The sequence below is a fragment of the Urocitellus parryii genome, chromosome X (genome assembly GCF_045843805.1).
Source record: "Urocitellus parryii isolate mUroPar1 chromosome X, mUroPar1.hap1, whole genome shotgun sequence".
Taxonomy (NCBI): Eukaryota; Metazoa; Chordata; class Mammalia; order Rodentia; family Sciuridae; genus Urocitellus; species Urocitellus parryii.
This window is the reverse complement of record NC_135547.1, coordinates 31,377,609-31,400,156: the sequence shown is the minus strand read 5'-3', so window position 1 is coordinate 31,400,156 and position 22,548 is coordinate 31,377,609. Positions and strand designations below refer to the sequence as shown.

General features: G+C 40.8%; 2 protein-coding genes across 2 annotated transcripts in view; one reads left to right on the top strand and one right to left on the bottom strand.

Moving 5' to 3' along the window:
• The first annotated feature begins 2,591 nt into the window (after nt 1-2,591).
• Ct47c1 (cancer/testis antigen family 47 member C1) lies at nt 2,592-4,654 on the top strand. The gene is made up of 3 exons (XM_077793612.1): nt 2,592-3,306; nt 4,138-4,297; nt 4,624-4,654. Exons 1-3 carry the CDS (start codon nt 2,592-2,594, stop codon nt 4,652-4,654), a joined length of 906 nt encoding a protein of 301 aa, XP_077649738.1.
• Nucleotides 4,655-11,541: 6,887 nt separating this feature from the next.
• Nucleotides 11,542-22,548, bottom strand: part of Kiaa1210 (KIAA1210 ortholog) — a 42,228-nt gene continuing 31,221 nt past the window's right edge. Inside the window, exons 8-11 of the mRNA XM_026409056.1 lie at nt 17,253-21,557; nt 16,116-16,279; nt 13,198-13,303; nt 11,542-11,735 (exon numbers count right to left, since the gene is read on the bottom strand). Of these exons, the coding sequence (XP_026264841.1) occupies nt 11,542-11,735; nt 13,198-13,303; nt 16,116-16,279; nt 17,253-21,557 (4,769 nt within the window). The remainder of the gene's footprint in view (nt 11,736-13,197; nt 13,304-16,115; nt 16,280-17,252; nt 21,558-22,548) is intronic.

Sequence of the window (22,548 nt, the reverse complement as noted above, 5' to 3'; positions counted from 1 at the left end):
AGAGAGAATAAATTCTCCATTATCTACCTTCTTGTTGTATTCAGGCCCTTGATGGATAGGATGATGCCTACCCACATTGAGGAGAGCAATCCACTTTACCTATTCTATTGATTTCTGGAAACATCCTCACAAACACACCAAGAAATAATTTTTAACCAGCCATCTGAATATCCCATGACCCAGTCAAGTTGACACAAAAGATTGTCTCACACACACACACACACACACACACATACACAAACACACATATGCATGCACACACACATCCCTACCTCTGTTATTATATATCCTGTTCTCCTAATGATGTCCTTTCACTACCAGTTAAACTCTTAGTTTCAGAGCACTGCTGAAATACTTCATCATGAACACACTTCCAGGAACCAATTCATTTCCCTTCTCCCTCTTCCTAGCTCATAATTCTCTCTCTTGTGCTCCCATAGTACTTTTCACTCATCCCCATTTTTTTTCACTTGACACCTGTGCTATCATTATCCAATATCTGTCTTCCCTATAGATAATAAAATAGAGCAAGCCAAGGGTGCTTAGACATCTGTGAGTCCCTAGCCACAAGCACAACTCTCAGAACAGGGTAGATGCCCAATAAATGTCAGTGAATGAGTGAATGACTAAGGTCTGAAACGTTCAACATGAAGTTTTATGAGTTGACAGATGTTGTATTTATTGCTAGTTTGCTATTTATTTGAGCAGTCATTGATGCTCAAAGTGACTTAAGAATTAGTATTTATGAGTAGCCTGCATGAAACAAATATAGAGGAAATATTTTTGAAAAAAACCTCATGAATTTAGAATAACTTGAAGTAGAATCTACTAAAATGTGTTACAACTGATGGTGATCAAAAATTATGTGTGGAGCAGAAAAAGGGTTAGTGAACAAACGTGCAAAAATTTTGAAAACAGAATGTATTTAACTCCTATGGTCTATTCATTGTATTATTTGTCTTCAGTTACATTGCAGAAAACCTTTTAATCCCTTGTGTGCTATTTAGCTAGTAGTACTGTTGTGGAACTTCATTTACTTTCATGAACTTAACCATTACTGTTCTATGAACTTAATCACAGCAATTGTATGGGTGAACAGTGGTAATGGAAATTTTTGTATGTGATGTTTTTTAGCTCAGGGCTGATATTGAATTATTTTTGATCAAGAAAAATACCTCTCAGTTATTATTATTGAATACTGAATGGCTTTGGAAATTTATATTTGTTGTATGCCTGTTACTGCTCCTTAATAAATTCAACCTAAAATCACAAGACAAGCAGTGCTTATATATGAGATTTATACTGGTTAAAGTCATCTCGATGGCAATTAATGTTGGTTGAATCAAAGTAATGTCAGGTTACTTTATGTACTTCTCACATGAATGTGCAGTGGATATTTTATCCAAGTTTGAAGTTTCAGTATTTTCCCCAGACTTCTATACAAATACAAATAAAATTTCCATATTTCAAACATACTTAACTGTACATTTGAATAACTTCCACCTAACTGTCAATTGGAAGTGATTACTCTGCAGTATAATATATGCTCAATAGCACATGTGAAGAGAAGAATCTAATTGAACTTTGTAAAATGTCTTCCAAGAGATGAATATGTTCAATTAAAATCAGATGCTGGCGAGTTGATACCAGTGTTTGAAAGTACTTATCTCTTCAATTTGTATTAGTGCTTTCCAGTATATAGCTGTGTGAAGATATTTTCAAAGATGAACAATGTAAAACCTCATTAGAAAAAAACAGATCAACATTTACAATCAATTTTGATGACAGAGAACATTAATACTGAATCTTAATTAAGCAAATGTCATCCTCCCCAAAGAGTTTCATTCTCATCTTAATGAACCCATATCATATTTAAAATATATGCAATTATCATTATGTTTTTAGTTTCAACAATAAAATATTTGTGGAAATTTGTTTCTTTCTCCTGTTATACAAGTACTTTCATAATAACCTCGATTCTGCCTGTAGGGCCTGCAGAAACTAATGTTAACTGTGTGCCCTTTATAGAATAAGTTTTCCCAGCTCAAGGTGCCTTCAAGTAAGACCATTATACTTTCACCAATAATCATCAAATCAAAATAGATAGGACTGGCGTGGATCTAAAGGGTTGACTTCATTATTAAGACTTCAAAGTAAAGGTAGGTAATACTGAATAGTCCTAGAACCTAAGAGCCTTGATCATTCATTGGATGTAGGGTATGTCAATCTTCACTTTTCAGCAAATGAGTTTAGAGCTTGTTATGAAGGGATGCAGTCCTTTATTGACCCTTTTGACCCTGCCCTATCTCCTGTCTCTCGGAAGTTTTCATTCCTAGTGGGGGTCTTCAGAGGCACAGACTTAGTTGACAACTCCTGGAGCCTGAGATTGACCCCCTGCCCTTCGTGTAGTGGGGCCTCCTTAGGCACCACCGTAGATTGTCCCCTTAGTGGGAGGCTCCTCCACGTTCCCCTCCCCTCAGACTCCACTACCAACGGCCTTCCCTCAACGGCAGCCAGCTAGGCCTCCACCATCTTCACTGTCCTCATTGCCCCAGTCCAATTGCAGCCCAGTTGAGGTACCCACTGGTGTCATGTCTGCCACAGGGGATCGAGACCCAACCCAAGAGGGCCCAGTGGGAGAGTGGATGGGGGCTGCTGGAGTGGGTGAAGGGATAGACCTCGACTTGGGCCCAGATGAGGGCAACATGGCACCTGAGACCATGGAAGCCGAGGTGGCGGGTTCTGGGGGGATGGAGATCCTGGAGCCTGAGGGAGGCCTAGAGGAGGAAGAGGGAGCTCAGGGCCTAGTCCCGGCCAGAGCCCGGGAGGGCGGCAACGCCGAGGAAGACTCGGACATTGGGCCGGCAGAGGAGGAGGGAGGGGACCTGGCAGAGAGCCAGGACATCCTCGTGGACGCCCGTCAGTTCCCCATGGTTGGCTTCCGGTTCATGTTCCTGGATCTGGTCCACTCCCTTCTGCACCGCATCTACTACAACGACCACATCCTGATCCGCCCCTACCGTGGCCCTGTAGTGGTGCGATCCCGCTCGCCAATGGCAGATGGCTCAAGCGAGCTCCCGGTGCTACACATACCCCAGAGGCCGAGAATGAGGGCCCAATCTCGGGAGGTCCAAGGCGAGGGCCTTCGCTTGGGTCTAGGCCTGCCTGAGGTGGCCACCTCAGTCCTAGAGTTCCAGGAACCAACAGACAACGCAGAGGCAGCCCATGTTTCCGTGGAGCGGACAGAGGAAGTGGCAGAGGAGGAGCAGGCAGAGGAGATGATAGATCAGGTCACAGAAATAAGGGGTGAGGAATGGGTGTAGGGGAAGCTGCATGGGTACTTGCTTGTGGCCAGTGGCAGCAAGTGGGGATGGTGTGCTGGCTGAGGGAAGTGGCGAGATCTCCGGGCCTTGGGTTAGGGAAGTGATGGGTCCTGACCTCCTCCAAATTAAGGCTGAATGTGCCAGGGTAGAAGCCCAATTCAAAGCAACCTTTGCAGTTTTGAAAAAAAATATGCTGTTCTTTACCAACCTGTATTTAATAAGAGTTGGGACTGTCAATGCAATTTGCCAGCGGACAGATGAATGTCAGGTGTTCAGGAGGGAGCTCGGGAGGAAATGGAAAGAACCCTGGAGGAAAAGAAATAGCAAAGGGTGTACCTCCTCTTTGGTTCACAGCTTTTGAAAGTGAAAAGGGTCTTAGAAAGTTGAGCCTAAAAATGATTTGGGAGCACGTGGTAAAAAAGACAGGTTCTGGGGTTAAGGAAACAATTGGCTTCACTGCAGAATTGGTCTTTGAGACAAACAAGTATTTTCCCAACAAAGTTCTGGCCAAAACATTGAAAATGCAAACTGATCCAATCACTCTGACCCTTTCTTCCCTAAAGGAGAAGTAATCAGCAGCATTAGGAGGGAGATTTCCTGGGAAGAGGGGAACATGTCACTGTGGAAATGATTAAGCAGCAAAAATATGAGGGCCATGGAAGAGTAATGTCAACCAGCAGGAAGGTGCCTGGCCATGTTTTCTTAGCTACTTCTTCTTACTTCTCCTGAGGGGAGATGATTGCTGCTGCTGCTGGGTATGAATTGGGCTAGTTTTTCCATCTGATCTCACTGTTTGTATTATTCTTCACCAAAGAAATAACTAAATATGAGTATGAACACTGGAATGAAGACAATGAAGACTTCGGAGGTGAAGAAGAGAAAGAAGAAGAGGAAGAAAAAAAGATGGAAAATGAAAAACAAGAAGAACCTGAAAAGGACCCAGATCCACTGGATGGCAGCCCCAGAAAACCCAGGTATCTGTGTACACTCAACAGTTCTGGCCTTTATCTGCTACTGACAGTTTCATGTTTTTGGTTGATTTTTTTTTTTATTCTGAGAAATTGAGAAAAAGTTTATTTAAGATTACATTACATTTGATTTAGCATACTTAGAATGTTACTAGAATACTCATGTACCTAGTAGTATAAAATATACCGTATTGTAATATATAGTTCATAGCTACTCATCTGTTGTTGTGAGGTCTTTCATCCTCTGGCCACCGCTACAGTGTGGGCTGGGCCAGGTACTAGTGAGGTCTTCATTACTTGGCCATTGAATTGAATTCTCCTGTACTAACTAGGAGGCAACACCTTATAGAATGTGACTACTAACAAATAGCAAAAGTTAGGAACTTCAAGTAGGACCACATTTAATGCTTAATACCTAAATATTTGTTTAGTTGTTAAGTTTTGTATTTTATGTTAGTCAAAAGGAAGAACCTTGGTCATAGTATGATTATTTATCACTGAGATGTTAATTAAGTCTTAAACTATGCCTTGTCTTTGAGCATATTTAAATCATCAATGTTTTTTTTTTCTTTTTTGCATTTCACAGCTGTGTATTTCACAATAGCTCATTTCTCATATGGTAGATGTGAAAACTAAGGATCTGGGAGGGTAAGGGTGTACCATTTGTGGAAACAGCACAGGATTTTAAAGCTTGAGAGATTTATTTAAATGATAGAATGGACTTCAAGTAAAACAAACAACACACACACACACACACACACACACACACACACACACATACACACACCAAGAATGTCTGGTGTTCGGCAAGAGGGAGACAAGGTTGGTGTCATCACATAATTGAAGCCCTCAGTTGCATGAACACCTTGATACCCAAGGGTTCGAGCTACTAGAGGAAAATATGTTGTTCTTCTGTACTTGTTGAGATACAGCACAAATGCGGCAGGCAAATGTAGAGCCTATTTTCTTAGATATAGAAAGCAATTTATGTTGTATAATTGTTCTTCTTTCATTTTATTCATAGTTGGAAAGAATAGAAAAGGATGAAGAAAGAAGAAAGAATCTGATCTTCACTCTTTTTATGTGTTTGCTTTTCAGAAGCCCAAGGCAATTTTATCAATTTTGGTTTCATTCCTCAGTTCATCACCCCAAAAGTGACATCCAATGATACCCAACTTTTCTATTTATTTATTACACTAATCTACTTATTTATTATGTTTTAATGGCATTTGTTCAAGTGAACAAATAGTTTGTTTTCAATGACTAACTTGAAATATAAGTACATTTTTAAAAAGATAACACTCAAATCTCTGTTTTACCTCTTTATCTTCATTTGATATGGATCACGTTCTACCACTTGGTAAACTTTATTTATAAAGTCTTTTATAGCAGCCTAAACAATTACAATGTCAAGTTTAAAAATGTTTTATGAGGAAAGAGATTGAGGTCAAACCTTTAGTTAAAACTATGTTAGTCATTATATTAGTCACTTAGCCATGTGTGGCCCTTGAGCATGTAAAATGTGATTAAGTCCTATTTAAGATGTACTGTGTCACCATTGTATACACCCACAAAGATGGGGTCTTAATTAGATATAAGATATACCCCATACTTGTATAATTTTATCAAAATGCATTGTCTTGTATAACTAAGAAGAAACAATAAAAAAGAAAGATCACTTGACTCTTCAGAGTTTGTCCAAAGTGTTTTAGTAGTTCATGGATCCAGGTGATCATGGAGTAATGGGAACTCATAAGTGGGTACTAATGTTCTAAATTCATTTGAGCCTTGGAAACAAGGTTGTGATGGCTAAAATTCCCTCAAATGTTAGTTCTCCTATTATAGAATAGTAGCAAACAAAAAGGTGTAAAAGAGCATACAAAGAAAATAATTTATTCAAGATTTTTGCCCATATTGTTGATTTCATCTATCTCTCAATTCCAATTCATTTTCTTAATCTTAATAAAATATACTTCTTTCAAGTCCTCAAATAAAGATGTACTGTGTGAAAACAATGTAAAATATCTCAGTAATAACTAATGATATATTGATATGATGATATATTTAGTTAAACAGAATATGATATTAAAATTATTTTCATCAGTTTCTTTTAAATTTTTTAATGCAGCTACTAGAACATAGATCAAGTTTTATGTCTTTTGGACAGAGCTGCTCTAGAGCATGGTTTTGAAGGAAACTTCATGGATGGCTGAAGTTGCCTGGAGGCCACGTGTTGCTGTTGATGTTGGGTCCAGACTTTGATTTGGAGTGGTGGCTAGGTGTAGTCTCTGGACTAGCAGCAATCTCAGGTCACATGCGTAACCTGTGAATCAGCAACTCTAGGGGAAGGAACCACCTCTGTGTTTTAATCAGTCCTCCAGGAGATTCTGATATATACTATTATTTGAGAACCACTGGTTTAGAGCAACAGGGGAAGCAGATGAGACTCACCTAAGATAGGACTAGCCTTAATCACTGGCTTGGAACTGTTGTAGGTAAACTTAATGGGATGGCAAGGGCTGGGCTGGGAGGAGACATAGAGGGGCAAAGATTGGGTAATAGCAGCAAAAAACACAAAAGGAAAGAAGCTGGTTCAAGAGGGATATAACATGATACCAAACATGCCAAATCTAAAAACCATGCAAAATAATTACCATATATTGATAGTGAATACAAATATCTCGAGTAGAAAGCATGCATAAGAAGACAGCATTGTTGGGAAAGATAAATACCTCATTTAGGATAGGGTTACCTCCAGGGGAAAGAAAAGAAGACAGATTTTACTGGGGAGGGCTTTACAGTGCATATCAACTGTACTGGTAGTGTTCCATTACTTAACTTGAATGGTAGATACATGCTTATGGGTGATAGATTCATGCAAGAAGGATGTTTGGGATGAGCTCCCTATTTTGCCTCTCTACCAGCCATGCCCCTACAAAGATATATTCTCTATACCTTGTATAGATCTGAAATATAAATTAATACAAAACAAAATAAATAAAAAGAGGAAAGTGGGAATGGGATTAATCTCTAGACTCTGCTGAAGTGGGGAAATAGGTGAAGTCATATTTGATCAGAGTAGGAGATCAGAAAGAAGGAGAGGGCACAGGAGTTTGAGATTAGCTAGCTTCATTTCTGTATTTAGTGTCACCTCAGGTACTCTCTTGCTAGCACTGATACCTTTGCTCATACTGTAGGAGCATGTCTTAAATTATAACTTATACTAGCATTATTTTTAACTGAAGTAAAATACACATAACAAAAGTAACCATTTTAAAGTAAACATTTCAGTGATGATTAGTGTCTTCACAATTCTATGTAATAACCACCTCTATTTAATTCCAAAATATTTTCACCACCCCCAAATCATGTACCTATTAAGAAGTCACTCTTCATTTTCTGCCAGACCCCAGCCTCTGGCAACCACGAATTTTTTTCCTGCTGTATGAATTTGCCTATTCTGGACATTTCATATAAATAGCATTTGCATCTGACTTGTTCACTTAGCATAATGCTTACAAGGTTCATCTACCTTATAGTATATATCATTATTTCATTCTTTTTATGGCTGAATAATATTCCATTGTATGTACATACTGCACTTTGTTAATCTATACTTGTATTGACGGACATTAAGGTTTTTTCCATCTTTTGGCTATAGTGAATACTGCTGCTTTAATAATTTGCTTACTAGTACTTGTGCAATATTTAAACATGGGTGTATCTATTCCCCCTACCACCCCACCCCCTACACTGGAAACTTCTGAGTGATCGGGACTTTAAAGGGTTTTATTTATCTTCCTCTCCCAAAGCCCTAGACACTGAGTTTTCCACATAGTATTTGTTCAGTTAAACTCTATTAATAAACTAAACTTAGCACATTCAAAACCCCTTTTTATTGTCACCAGTGCTGATATTTTAAAGTGTACTATCATGTAGTATTCCTTATGGCTAGAATTACACAGTGAGACAGAGGCACAGGGCCTCTAACCATCATTACTTAAATTGAAAGGGCAGGCCAATAGATTGTTTTCCATATAGTGTTATTTGAGGGTCTTCAAACTGGTGTTTATGTTTCATAAGTTGTTAATATGGTATTTCTCTTAGACTTAGACAGGAAGGATGTATGTACTGAGTTCCATACTTTAGAGGCCCTACTTTGGCCCTCTAGCAGCCATGACCCTACATATAGGTCCAGGAGACTGTTGAGAACAAGGGTTACTTCCTTTGCTAGGCCATGTTTCAGGTAGCTGGGACCTCTGAATAATTTCAAGTCTGCTGTCAGGTTCTGCATGCTCTTCCTGGAACTGTCCTTGGGAGGTTGACTATCCTATCAGGGTATCTGCTCCCAGACCTAAGGGGTGACTGTATGCCTGGAACAGAGCATGGAGCCTGGTCTTGGAGACAGGCTAGAACCAATGTCAGAGGAGCAGGGATGGGAAAGAGAACCATGGTAAGGAGGCGGGACTTTGGGGAGTCTGAAAATTCAAAAATCCAACCTAAGTCTTCAGGTCATTATTTAGGCACACTTGTTATTTGTAGTATTAGTTTTTTTAAATGTACATTTCTACATTTGTAGTATTAGTTTTTTTTAAACATGGATCCCCAACTGAACTCTTATCTTAATCCAGTTAAATATCTAGTTGGTTAGGCTAAATATCTAATCTAAAACCCTTTTCCTTCCCTCATTCCATGCCATACCTTATTGCCTAAGTATAGTGGCCCCATGTTTCCAAAAATGCTGGTTCCAGGAACCCATCTTGCTGTAAGAGTTAGAACTAGTCCCTGAGCTAGGCTGAAGGACAACCACCAACAATCATGTCCCTTCTACTCATCTAGCTGCACCCCTCCACCCATCTCTCTCTTTGCTCCCCAGCTATTCATACAAAAAACTTCTTCAATAGAAGTCCCTCCCAATACAAGTGCCCACCTGGAGCCACTGGCTTGGTGAGGCACAACTATGTAGAGACCCTTTATGTGTAGCACAAGGTCTTAAGGACACTTTAGTCCTCTGACAAACTTCAGGTCTGAGTTGCCAGGATTCTATTTGATTTCCCTCCCCAAGTCACCAACAGACTGAGACAGACTACCAAATAGGTTTTGTTGAATTTATTTGGTTTGCACATATCAAAAATCAGGAAAGCTAAAAGAAGCTGAAATCTTGCCAAAATGTGCTTTGGGCATTAGTAATTCTTAAACTCTTCATTTTAAAACAGAGCTTTGTTAACAGTGGAAAAGAAATTGTTAATGAAAAGTTCTCAGAGTGAGAGTAACCTAATAGAAGTCCACTCTCAGAAAAGTGGGAAGGAAGATATAACAGCTACTCTTCCAAGATTAGCTGGAAAAAGGGCTTCTACTTTAATAAAGTGTTCACTATGGGGATACAAAGGGAATAAATCAAGTCAACTGAAAATCTAGTATAGCCAAAAAGGCTAAGCTACAATATCAGGAAAAAAAGATATTTTATAGAGAAAATGCAAAATCTAGCATGTATTTGCACAGTGTCACATTATACCACCATCAGCAAAAACCAGCACCAAGTATCTAAATTAGCTCTGGCATCTCATTGCCTCTCTGGACAGTTTTGCACAAAGAAGCACCCCACTCAGAATGTAAAGGCACAGTTAAATTTCTAGGCCTATATTTCTGTTCAAGCAAAGTAGCCCTGGTGACAGAGGATGGTATGGTGATTACTATCCTGAGAAGTTGTTTCTGAGTCTCTAGGGAAATGAGTTATGTTTACTTTGCAGGTATCTAAGGGAGTGCCCCCCAAATGTTTGATAGGCTTGGGGGTGGAACAAAGGGAAAGGACATGGAAAAGACTTAAGTGACTTCTGGTTCACCTGGATGAGGCTCTAGGGTGGCCTGCACCTTGGAAAGTGAGCCAATTGAGAAGCCAATTGGGGGTCAAGGTGCCCACATCTTTACTCCTGAGCCTGGGAGTTTAGTGAAGACCATGCCACCAGGATGGGAAGGGAGCAGTCAAATGTACTAGGCTATTTCCCCCTCCCCTCACTGTGACCAACCCTCTCCTCCTGCTTCTTCCTCTCCCACTCTTGTCTTTTTGCATTTTCTCTTGCAGGTCACTGGGGAGGTTGGGGCTTTCTGACATAGTAACTTGGGAGGTGCCTGTCTCTAGGAATGGAGGGTGGGGAGAGGCTGGTTTCATCATTTGTGGTTTCCTAGAAGCAGAAAGTTCATTTCTCTGTGGCTTTGTCATAGCAATGTTGCTTTGGGCTAAATGCTCATGAAGCAGACTGCTAAGGGGAAGGGATTAAGGCTACATGGAGTTCTCCGTTATAAGACTGGAGTCAGAGGAGACAGGAGCCCTCTAGTGGCCCCATACATGCATCAAGGTAGTGAGGTGGTGAGTTCACCACGTGCCTGATGGAAACAGCAGCTTTTGGCATCTGTAGAACATTGAATTTTGACAAGGACTTGGTGCTTAAGCACTAGGATATTATAATAGGAGGAACATTGACATTTCTGGGCAACTGGAGAAGGTCCCAGAAGCCAAAAACCGATGAACTAACCATCTAGAGAAGTAGGATAACTTCCAAGAAGCATTCTGCTCATAGAGATGGGTACACATCTGCCAGGGCTGCCACATATTGAGATGGGGCCTGTGCTCTGTGTTACTGTCACCCAAGTTGAAAGATTGATAAGTGCTGTGTTACTATCACCCAAGTTGAAAGCACTGGAGGCCCCCAGGGACATGTAGAAGGTGTTTCAAGGGGTAATGGGTTGATTAGAAGACTGGCCTTTGCAAAATTTTTCTTGGAGATGCAAAATTTTCACTTCCACCAACCAAGTAATTCAGCATTTATGTAGGCTCATAAAACCTAAAAACCAATCCCTGGGCCAAATCATCTCAATATTTATTTCCATTAGGATTACTTTATTTGGTTGAGGAAAACAACCATCTTTTAATTGCTCTAAAAAAGTGTTTATATTTTCTTCCTTTGAAGGCATATTCTCCAAAGTTAAATATTTCACAATTCTACAGCAGTGCAAAGATTTTTCCATAGTTTTATAGAGGAAATGCTGGGTTTCTAGATGCTGGCAGTGACTTACTGAAAGTTAGGCATTAATGGCATTTATTTCATTCAAAGAGTTAAAAGTTTCAATTCCCATTTCTAAGGCTCTTTTGCTTAATAAAAAATTGTCATAGTAAAGAAATCACTACACAGAATTACTACAGCTATTTGGCAATTATCATTTAAAATGCTGATGCTCCACCCAGGAGCTATTTATTGCATGATCTCTGCTATGTGGCTCCATGCTTTGGCTTTCTTCTTGGCCATAGAGAACCAAACAGGCTCATCTGGCTCCACAGGCACAACATGCTCCAGTGGCTGTTCGGGCCCAGCTGGAAGACTTGAAGATCGTTTAGTTTCTTTATCTATCGCAGACATGCGAAGTGTCTTCTGATCTTCAAAAGCAACTGGAACCACAGCAAACAAATCACAACCAGTAAGAAGTCCCAGAGATGTTTGGTGTATTTTTATAACATGAAATAAAATGTTTCATGTTTTCAGATTTCCCCTGAGTCCCTTTCTCTTAGTACTTTCCACCTCTTGCCCCCTTCGATGTCAAGCTTCTAAAAGTCAGTGCCATGACTTTGGAATGTCAAAGGAGTAAAATCAACATGTGGCCATAAGGGCTTGGCCATAGGAAGTCTTGAGAAGTAATTACTATGTTGTACTGCCAATCTTTGGGTAGTTATTATTGGCTTGTCTTACACTTTTGAACTGAGATCAGAAGGTAAACATATCTGATCGATTCTTTTAAAATTTCAAATCAGGTAGTGATTTTTGTTTTTGTTTTTGTTTTTTTGCCAATCCACAATGTAGTATGAAATTAAATCACTGGTGACTCAATAGCTCCATCCAATAAAAGTCAATATTAAACAATAGTGTAGCAACCACCCCATCCTGGCCAAGCACACTACCTTCCTATTTTCCAGTTCCACATCCTCCCTCATCCTGCTCTATGACTGATTGACTCAGTGACTTAGACTCAACCAGTATTTCTCAATCTTGAATGCACATTAGAATCTCTATGGCTCTTTTAAAAAATACCAGTGCCCATGTATTGTCTGAACCAACCTCATTAGATAAGCCAGGGCCATCTAATTTTTTTTTTTAAAACTCACCAGGTGATTCTAATGCTCAGGGAGAGTTGAGAATGACTTGACAGCAGTGTAGTGCCCATGAAGCAATGAACAGGTCAACTGTTGCTATTTCATAGCTAAAATAATGGGTTCCTGAATTCCTAGTCTAATTTCTTCATGAAGGGGATTAAGGGAGAAGGCAAAGATGGCATCATTTAAATCCATCCTCCCCTCATCCTACTCGTGCTGGGAAAATCCTTCTGGCACACAACTCTTACTGATGAGATCACATTATTTTATCACATCACAGTGGTCTTTCAGTAGTTAAAATTTCCCCACTTCTCACATCCCTGCTCAGAATACAGAGGGATTAAACAGTTAAAAATGGTTCCATACCATTAGGCCTTCATAGTGGATTATTTTCAACAATTTCATGGGGGATATAGCAGGTGGAAAAACATCACTGTGCCATGAGCTGGAAAATGACTTGGTATTTTTCTCTTGCATAACTTAGCCGCAAGAATGTTTTAGTGAGTGACAACAGTTTTGTGCCTCCACAGCTTCCTCAGTAAGATGAAAGGCTGGAGGAGCTTCTGAAAGTTATACACTGGACTTAATGTTAGTCATAAGAAATGAATTTTCCTAAAGTAAGCAAATATCTGTTATCTTCTTATAGAATAGTCATGAGAGTGATTTGGGGAATAAAAGACATGTTAACTGAGCTTGCAATTGCAGAAATTTCACAACATTCTTCCAGAGCAGGTTTTTGTGAGATCAAGGGATGTGCTTTTACCTGATTTGGCAGGCTTAGGTGGCTTCGTTGGTGGCATCTTCTCCTGTATATGGACAGTAGAAGTCAAAATCTTTTTTACTTGGCTTTCATTTGCAGAGCCAGCTCCCTTTAATATAAAAATGAAAACAGAAAGCTTGTAAATCCTGACCAACACCCCCCTCAGCAAATTGCTTATTCAGAAAATCATATGGGGCAATGTATTTTTTGGGGGGGTAGGGGAACCAGGGATTAAACCAAGGGATGCTTAACCTTGACCACTGAGCCACATCCTCAGCCCTTTTTATGTTTTATTTAGAGACAGGATCTCACTAAGTTGCTTAGGGTCCTGCTAAATTGTTGAGGCTGGCTTTGAACTTGCAATCCTCCTGCCTCAACCTCCCAAGTTGGTGGGATTACAGGAGTGCACCACTGAACGTAGCCATATAGGGCAAGTTCTATCCTGGGCACTACAAGTACCCCCCAGGGGGTTGGAGAGAGAGATCGACCATATAATATATCTATATAGACATATAAGAAAAGAAATAGCACTGAACCTTTGGTTTAGAATGTATGTTGACAAAACCTAAGCTGGCTCATGTTTACCACCTTTCAGACCTGGAAGAAAAGGTGGTCTGATTATACAAATAGTGTAAACAGAATAACATGATAATTATTTAGCTTGAGAACAACCTTTTCCCCAGCACTTAACAGCAAGCTAGCAGAATGTGATGGCTATAATGAATCTGATCATTCATTAATTCATTGAAGTGAGTTCCATAGGATTTCTACTTTGCAAAACTTTCTGACATGACTAGAACATTCTTGCATTAGAAAGTGTTGGGGTAAGTCTTTTCTAAATTTTCAAATTAACCTCTCCACAATTGGCACACTTTAATGACTTTATACATACTAGGATATTTCCCCCTGACAAAACCTTTCACCAAGGTGGACTTAACTTTTGTATGGTACTCCTCCCATATAAACACAAATGATAAGAAAATATTTTTAAGCAAAAAATTAGTTTTTCACATGATCCTTCAACAACTTTAGTAAGCCCTTAAATGCATAAGAATTGCTGGTGCACACCTATAATATCAGTGACTCTGGAGGCTGAGGCAAGAGAATCGAAAATTTAAGGCCAGCCTCAGTGACTTAGTGAGAGCCAGTCTGAAATTTTTAAACTGAAAATAAAAAGGGCTGGGAATGTAGCTCAGTGGTAAAGTGCCTCTGGGTTCAATTTCCCAGAAAAAAATGCATAGGACTTTAGATATATTTTGATATGTTAATTTGATATGATTTCTTGAGACAGCTTTGAGCAATTTTTATAAGGGAGGAAGGCATCATTCTATCATCCTTGATCCACATGTAGTACCATTAACCTAGTTCATTGCGTAATATTTTTTGAGCTTCATGTAAGTACCACACAAAACCAAATTAACACCTATAAATCCAAATGTTGAACACATTAAGGTGAATTGTTATCTACTGATATGGAAAGGTGCCCAGAAATGAAATGCTCAAGAAAAAGTAGACAGTAGGCTGGGGTTGTAGTTCAGTGGTAGAGTGCTTGGTTTGCATGCATGAGGCACTGGGTTCAGTCCTCAGCAACATATAAAAATAAATAAATAATATAAAGATATTGTGTCTATCTACAACTAAAAAAAATATTTTATAAAAAAATAGTAAAGTAATCCCCCTTTATCCATGGCTTCACTTTCTATAGTTATAGTTACCTGTGGTCAACTGCAGTCCAAAAATATTAAATGGAAATTTTCAGAAATTTACAAATTTTAAATTGCTTGCTTTTTTTCAGTAACATGATAAAGATTCGGGTCATCTCACTCCTACTGGGATGTACACTATCCCCTTACCTGGCTTATCTACTCTGTATATGTTATCTGACTGTTAGTCACTCAGTACCCATTTTTTTAAACTTATTTTTTAGTTGTAGATGGATACAATACCTTTATTTTATTTATTTATTTATATGTGGTGCTGAGCATCAAACCCAGTGCCTCACATGTGCTAGGCAAGTGCTCTACCACTGAGCCACAACCCCAGCCCCTCAGCAGTAATCTTAATTATCAGATGAACTGTCAGGATATCACAGTGCTTGTGTTCAAGAAATCCTTATTTTACCTAATAATGGCCCCAACTTGCAAAGAGTAATGATGCTGGCAATTCAGATATACCAAGGAGAAATTGAAAAATGCTTTCTTTAAGTGAACAGGCAAAAATTCTTGACTTAATAAGGAAATAAAAAATCATGCACTGAGGTTGCTTAGATCTATGGTAAGGATTCAACTTCTATCTGTGAAATTGTGAAGAAGAAATAAGAAATACATGCTATTTTTGATGTTGCTCCTCAAACTTCAAATATTAGGGCCACAGTGCATGAACAGTGCTTAGTTAAGATGAAAAAGGCACTAAATTATGGGGCTCAGTACTATATATGGTTTCAGGTATCTACCAGGGATCTTGTATCCCTGTATAACTATAAATACACTAGTCCCCCCCCCAGTTAAGGGGGGACTAGTGTATTTATAGTTTGATTCCCATTTATAAAAATACACATATGTATTTATAAGCATAAAATATGTGTAAAGATAGACACTCAACTTTTACCCCAGTGGTTACCTTCATGGGTTTTTTTGTTGTTGTTGTTTTATCTATTTACACTTATTTCTCAACCAATTTCATGGAATCCTGCTCTAGAATATTTAGGACAGGATTTGATTTATTCATTACTTTTGGCAAACCCTTTAAGAGCATCAAGTAGGTCACATTTGTACAAGTATTTTCCCCTGCAGAGTCCTCCTGTCTTGATAAATGCTCCCAAAGGGAGGGGGCCTGAATATCTGACAAAGTTCTCAGTGCAAACGTAATCAATGACTCCAGAAACCCTTTTGGGGTGTTTTCTGAGCTGCTTCACATCCTACCCCATATTTAGGATCCTTGGTCTCATCGTTGGCTCCAGTTCTACTTGTGGGTTTTAGCTCTTTTTTAGGAACATAGGCCTGGGAGCCTCTCTGTCTCTGCTTTGTCATGGTTATCCAAACTGCCTCTGCGATGGCACAGTCTGACTGGTGACAAGAAGACTTTCCTGAGAAAGAAATGAAAGGTATTAGAACTGAAGCAAGGCAGGCACAATAATGTTCCAAGTGGGATTCGTGTTAATTACCAAATGAAATTAAACAGATGTCAAGTAGAAAAGGATTCCTTTCTTTTGTGCCCTCCATATAACCCGGCAAGGCAGGAGTCCCTTGGGTAGTTAAGAAGCTGTTCTTAAAAGTGAGCATACTGTCCCCTTACTGGATCCTTTCCTTCTTTTGTCCATCTCTCTTCTCATCCCCAAATTGGGGCAGGACAATGGTCGTCAGGTGGGCTGGGAAAATTCCTAAGAGGACATAGGCTTGGGTCATTGATATCATCCCTCCAACTCCAAAGAAAATCTTTGAATTTCCTGCTTGATAGTCCCTCATGCAAGTGTGTGATTACATAGGTATGTATATACCAGACTATGTGTGGGTTGGAATGATGGTAGAAAGGTTTGGGGAGAGACTTGTGCTTACAAGATCATCTAGCTCTGGATTCTTAGACATTTCAGGTAAAGGAAGAAGCTGTGTAAATACAAATATTTACAGTAAACTACAATTTCAGGCTGAGAGTCTGAACATCATGCTATTCTTGAATTGGCTCTGAACAATGTACATGGTGGTTTGGAGGGGTATAATACATGTAAAAGTATTTTGAGAAAAGTTATAAGTCCATCCAAAAGTATGGTGTACAGAGGGTGGGGAGAGGGAGTGAGGAGGTGATCATGTGTCTATTATAAATGTGGGTAGATATCCAGACCAGTGCCCCCTTGGGAAGGGGAAGAGTCAAAATGAACTACCTCCAAGTCTATTCATCTAGACTGAGGCATTCCCCTACTCCTATATCCACAACACAGCCCTAGCAAAACAATAACCTAATAGGCAAGGCTAGAACAGACTTCAGACTCATTCAAGGCTTTGCTTTCCCATTCTTTCCTCCACATGGTACCTACTTGCCATCTGGAGAGATAAAAGTCTCACCTGGGGGTATGTAAACTGGTGGCCTCTTGAGCATGCTTTCCAATTTATTCCTGTTCTGTTGCTTCTCCGCAAAGTTAGCTATATCACTGAGGTCTTCTGGGGTACTCAGGAACACTTGGGGATTGCTTCTTCTCATGCGCTGTTCCTTGCCCACAGAGTGTGCAATTGGGCCCAAGGGCACTGAAGAAAATGGTGCCAAATTATCTCGTTTCTCATTCTTAAGTTTCTGTGGAGAAGGGATTCTTCTCAGTCGGACTCCAAAAAGGTTTTCCACCTCAGCTTCACTGCTGGGTATGCTGGTATGGCCATCATTATGTCCAGTACCACTCTGAAGAACTTCCTCCTTAATGTAAGCACTCCCAGAAATGGGTGTTTTCCCAGGAAGAGTAATGTTGAACTTCCCAGGTTTGTTAGCAGAGACTGGGATGCTCTTAATGAAGTCTTCTGAAACTTGGCTGAATTTCTTGGTTTTCTTTGGAGAAACAGGGCATTTTGATAAGGACCAATTGCCTGGATTGTTCTCAAAAATGGTTCCCTCACCAGCAACATTTGTGGAACTTGAGTGGGTCTGTTGCTGGTATCCAGGATTTCCATATGCCTGGAAAGGATTAACAGGAAAGGAGGCCTCTGCAGAACTGCTCCAATCTACAGGAACATTCCCTGAGCCTGGTGATAAAATTGGTGACTTCTCAGATCCATCCAAAGTTTGGGAAGGGTGTCTGGAAGGCATATGCTCTTCAGAGATCCTCCACTCTTCTGGGGAGTCATCAGAAACTGAGGAGACTTCCTGCTGGTACTCAAACTTCCCCAGGACCTGGGAAAACTGTCTGGTAGGTCCCTGCCCTTTAGAACTGCTCCACTTGCTAGGGACATTCTCTGAATATGAGAGAGCATCTTGTGGGCCTTCAGGCCTCCCCATTGACTGTAAAGGGTGCTTCATAGGCAGCTTCTTCAAAGAAGTGCCTCCCTCAATGTCAGCATTCTCCCAATCTGAGAAAACGTGGTGTTCCATTTTAGGCCTCAGCAAAGATTTGAAAGGATGACTTAGCGAGAGAGGATCTGCATACATGCCCCCATGAATAGAAGCACTCTCTGAGAAGATCTGCTGTGCCATAAACTTCACAAATGACTGGGAAGGACTGGGAAGCAGTGGTTTCTTAGAAAAATCTTCTTCACCAGCAGGATTCTCTAGACGTGAGGACATTTCCTGAACTTTAGACCTCACTGAGAACTGGGTCGGATACTCAGGAGGCAATGCCCTCCCGGAATTACCTTCCTCAACAGTAGCATTCTCAAAACTTGGGGACCCTTTCTGGACTATGTGCTTCATAACAGAACGGGAATGAGGGTTGGAAAGCAGCATCTCTCTAGTACTGCCTCCCTCAATGGTAACACTTTCTGGACTTGTAGAGGCTTGTTGCTCAATTTGAGGGTTCCCCCATGGCTGGTAAGTATATCTGGGAGGTATTGGACAGCTCCGTTCTATAGAAGTGCTCACTGAACCTGAGGAGATTTCTTGTTTGACTGCTGGTCTCTTCTGGGATTGTAAGTGATGTCCAGGAGGTCTCAATTCCATTGAACCGCTCCCTTCAGCTGCAGAGTTCTCTGGACCTGCAGAGGTTTGTTGCTCAAGTTTAGAGCTCACCCATGACTGGAAAGGGTTTCTTGGCATTGGCTCCAGAGAACCACTCCATTGTGCAGAAGCACTTGCTGAACCCATGGAGACTGGTTGCTTCATTACTGGTCTCATCGGGGGCTGAGGAGATATTTTGGGAATTGGTGGAGCTTTAGGGATGCCCCACTGGGTACCAGAGCTCTCTGAATTTGCAGAGGCTGGCTTAAATGCAGAGAACAGCCACGACTGCAAAGGGTGTCTGGGAGACACTGACTCTGTAGAAACGTTCCCTTCAACCTGAGGGTTCTCTGCACCTGCAGAGACATTTTCCTGAAATGTAGGGTTCATCCATGGTTGGAAGGGGTGTCTGGCAGACACTGGCTCCTCAGGATTGGCCCATTGTGAAGAAATGTTCACTGAGTCTACAGTCATTTGTGGGTGGAAATGAGGCCTCATCAAATGTTTTCCAGGGGGCAGGTCCATGAATATGCCCTTTTCAACAGCAGTGTCTTCTGAGAACATTTGCTGGACTTGAGGATTTGTTATGGATTGGGGAGAATACTTGGGGTACAGTGGTTCCACAGAAGTAATACCTTCTGAACCCGAGAACATGTTTTGTTGAACTTTAGGGTTTATCAAGGGCTTGGAACGAAGTATAGTAGGCCCTTCAACAGCTTTGCTCTCTGGAAATGAGGAAGTTTGCTGCCCCACTGGAGGGTTCAGCCATGTCTGGAAAGGGTGTGTGGGAGGCCTTAGATCCACAGAAATGCTCCCCTCCACAGCAGTACTCCTTGGACTTGCAGAGACCTGTTGTTGGATTAGGGGTCTCCTCATGGACTGAGAATGAAGTTTTGGAGGCAGTGTCTCCATAGAAACCTCTCCCACAACTGCAGCACTGTCTGCACCCAAAGATAATTGTTTCTCAACTTTTGGTCTCACTGAGGGTTGGGAAGAACACCTGGGAAGCACCTCCATAGAAATAACTTCTTCCCTAGTTGTAACATCTGAATGTAAGGAGAGTTTTTGCTCAACTAGAGACCTCTTTAGTCGCTTAGAAGCCATTCTGGGAGGCAGTGGATCCATAAAAATGCCCCACTCAACTGCACTGTTCTCTGGACCTGTGGGACCTTTTGGCCCAAATTTAGGGCTCACCCATGGCTGGAAAGGACAGCTGGGAGATACTGGCTCCAAAGAACTGTTATATCCTGCAGAAAGGCTCACTGAACTTGAGAACACTTGTTGCTGAACTATCTGAGGAGGGTGCCTGGGGGGCATCTGTTTGACCGAAACTCTCCACTCTTTAGGAGTGTTCTTTGAAACTGAGGACACTTCTCTTTGGTCTTGAGGCTTCCCCAAGGCCTGGTCAGAGTTTCTGAGAGATACATCTTCCTCCAAGCTGCTCCAATCATCAGCACTGTTGCATTTTTCGGCATAACTATTTGATTCTGTGGAGAATTCTGTATCTTCAGGTTCCTGTAAAACCAGCTTCTCCTGAGACCTGGAGGCGGCAGCAAATCTTTTTGATTCTGAGAAGACTGCTTCAAGCTTCCGCAAGGATCGGGAGAAGCGAATGGCGGCCATTTCCTCAGGATCTCTCCCCTCCTCAAGAATACTATCTGATTCTGAGGAGGCATCTTCAGGTTGAGGCTTTCCCAAGAACTTGTGAGAATATTCAGGACCCTGATTCTGTTCCAAACCGCTCATTTCAACAAAACTTTCAGATTCTGGGAAGCCTTCTTGTTCACCTTCAAGCTTCTGTGGGGACTGGAAGGAATGTTCAGGAGCCCGCTGATCCTGAACACTCCCCTCCTCTGAAGCACTATTTGAATCTGAGGACACTTCTTCATCTTCAGGCTTCTCCAAAGACTGGGAAAGGCTTCTGGGAGATAGCCTCTCTGTAGAAAGGCTTCCCTCTGCTACTGTACTTGCCACACCTGGAATAATGACTGTAAAGCCCTGGAGAATATTTCCAGGAGACTTTTCTTTGCAGATAGTTGGAACACCCTGGGCTAACTCCATTTTGGACTGGGAATTTTGCAAACCATGGCTGGAAGCTTCTTCTTCCCCTGACTGGACATGTGAAGAATCCCTAAGCACCTGAGCCTCTACTGCCACTGAAAGAATGTCCTCTTCTTGGGCTTTAGAAAGTCTTCCTACCATTGGTAAAAGAGAAGCTCTGCCATCTTGCTTCTTGGCTCCACAGGCCCCATTTTCATGGTAGAGTGGTGGACCACTCACCATGGATTCTACCATGTCTTTAGGTATGGGTTGTGGTGCTGATGCTTTTTTGGCTTTAACTTCTAGGCCAACATTCTTCTTTACCAAGTCACCTTTATCTGAAAGCAACTCCTGAGAAGTAGTACTTTCTGCCTGTGGAGTTGTGAACTGCTCCATGGTTTGCTTCTCAAAGGTTAAGTGCCGGAAAGGGCAATCACTGGCAGTCTTCTCCAAATGTGAATAATCATATCTATCACCCAGGATATGCAGTTGACAAGATGGTAGAAGGCATCTTCCTCTGCGCCCATACTCATTTGTTCCCGAAATACTTGAACCTTTCCTTCTACGTCTTCTTCCATATGCTGCCAACATTGGGTAGCCCATGCTCCCAGTAGGATCTGTGTTTGAAGCCTGTTCGGCTATCTTCTGATCATAAATCTCAGTTTTGTTGCTCGGGTCCTGGTTCAAGGTACCTGCACCAAATAGAAATTAGGAAAGGAGAAATGTGTATGCTTTAGACTTCCTAAAACAGGAAATGCTCTGTCCTAGCCCAGTTGGTACCTATTTGCTACTTAATTTGCTAGCATGAAGAAGCACTGTTCAAAAGACAAAGAATAAATGGGTCACAATTAACTTTCTGTGGTTGAAAATGGTTTCAATCAAAGGGAAATTTCAATCACATGGACTGATTCCAGGGTTAGCTCATCATCATTTAATAATAGTCTGGTCCACCATTAGGTGCACATAAAAAGAGGCAAATTTTGAACTTGTAATAATGATTATCTTTGAAGAAACTGACGGGGGTAGGGAGAAGGAAAATTTTACTTTCTCTTTAGTATTTTTATTTTCTAATCTTTATCTGAACTGCTTGAAATTCCAAATTATGTCCATTTATGTTTTATTTGTTTTAGAAAGGTATCATCAGAAATTATCTGAGAGGTAAGAATTTTGCCCAGTTTTCTTCTATTTTCTCCTTTCTTATGTTAAAATAATTCTATGTACTATACATGCACAGCAAATGTTTGAATAAGTGAAAAGCAATACTTGCAACATTTTAATAATTCAATTGGTCCACAGGCTTCAAGTTAAACACAAGGTAGCAGTTATACAAATTGCTCCTCTCCTTTCTTAAGGAATTCCTTTTTCTAAGAAACTCGGTTTGATCCCCTGGTGGCAGGGCCCCTTGCTGCCTATCCTTCCTCATAATCCACTGCTTCCCTAGTTCGATCTTGTGGTTTTTTATGCAGCATACTGCATTGAAAATAGCAGGTTATGCTCCAAAACACTTCTATCACATGGAACACCAAACAAAATGTCTGCCCCTGTGGGTATTGACTCAGTTCTGTCCTCCTTTTGTAAAAAATCTGAAAAAAAAATTACTTCCTTCTCTCAGATCTCCCTTCCTCCCTCTATCCATTTCTTCCTTTCTGGATTGATCTTGTGGTTTTGTTTGTTTTCATGGGA

What these genes read in the sequence shown, in the direction of transcription:
- Ct47c1 (XM_077793612.1), top strand. Translation starts at nt 2,592, where the DNA reads ATGTCTGCCACAGGGGATCGAGACCCAACCCAAGAGGGCCCAGTGGGA. An exon ending in TCAGGTCACAGAAATAAGGG is followed by an intron (nt 3,307 to 4,137) that starts GTGAGGAATGGG and finishes TCTTCACCAAAG; the next exon opens with AAATAACTAAATATGAGTAT. An exon ending in GGCAGCCCCAGAAAACCCAG is followed by an intron (nt 4,298 to 4,623) that starts GTATCTGTGTAC and finishes TGTACTAACTAG; the next exon opens with GAGGCAACACCTTATAGAAT.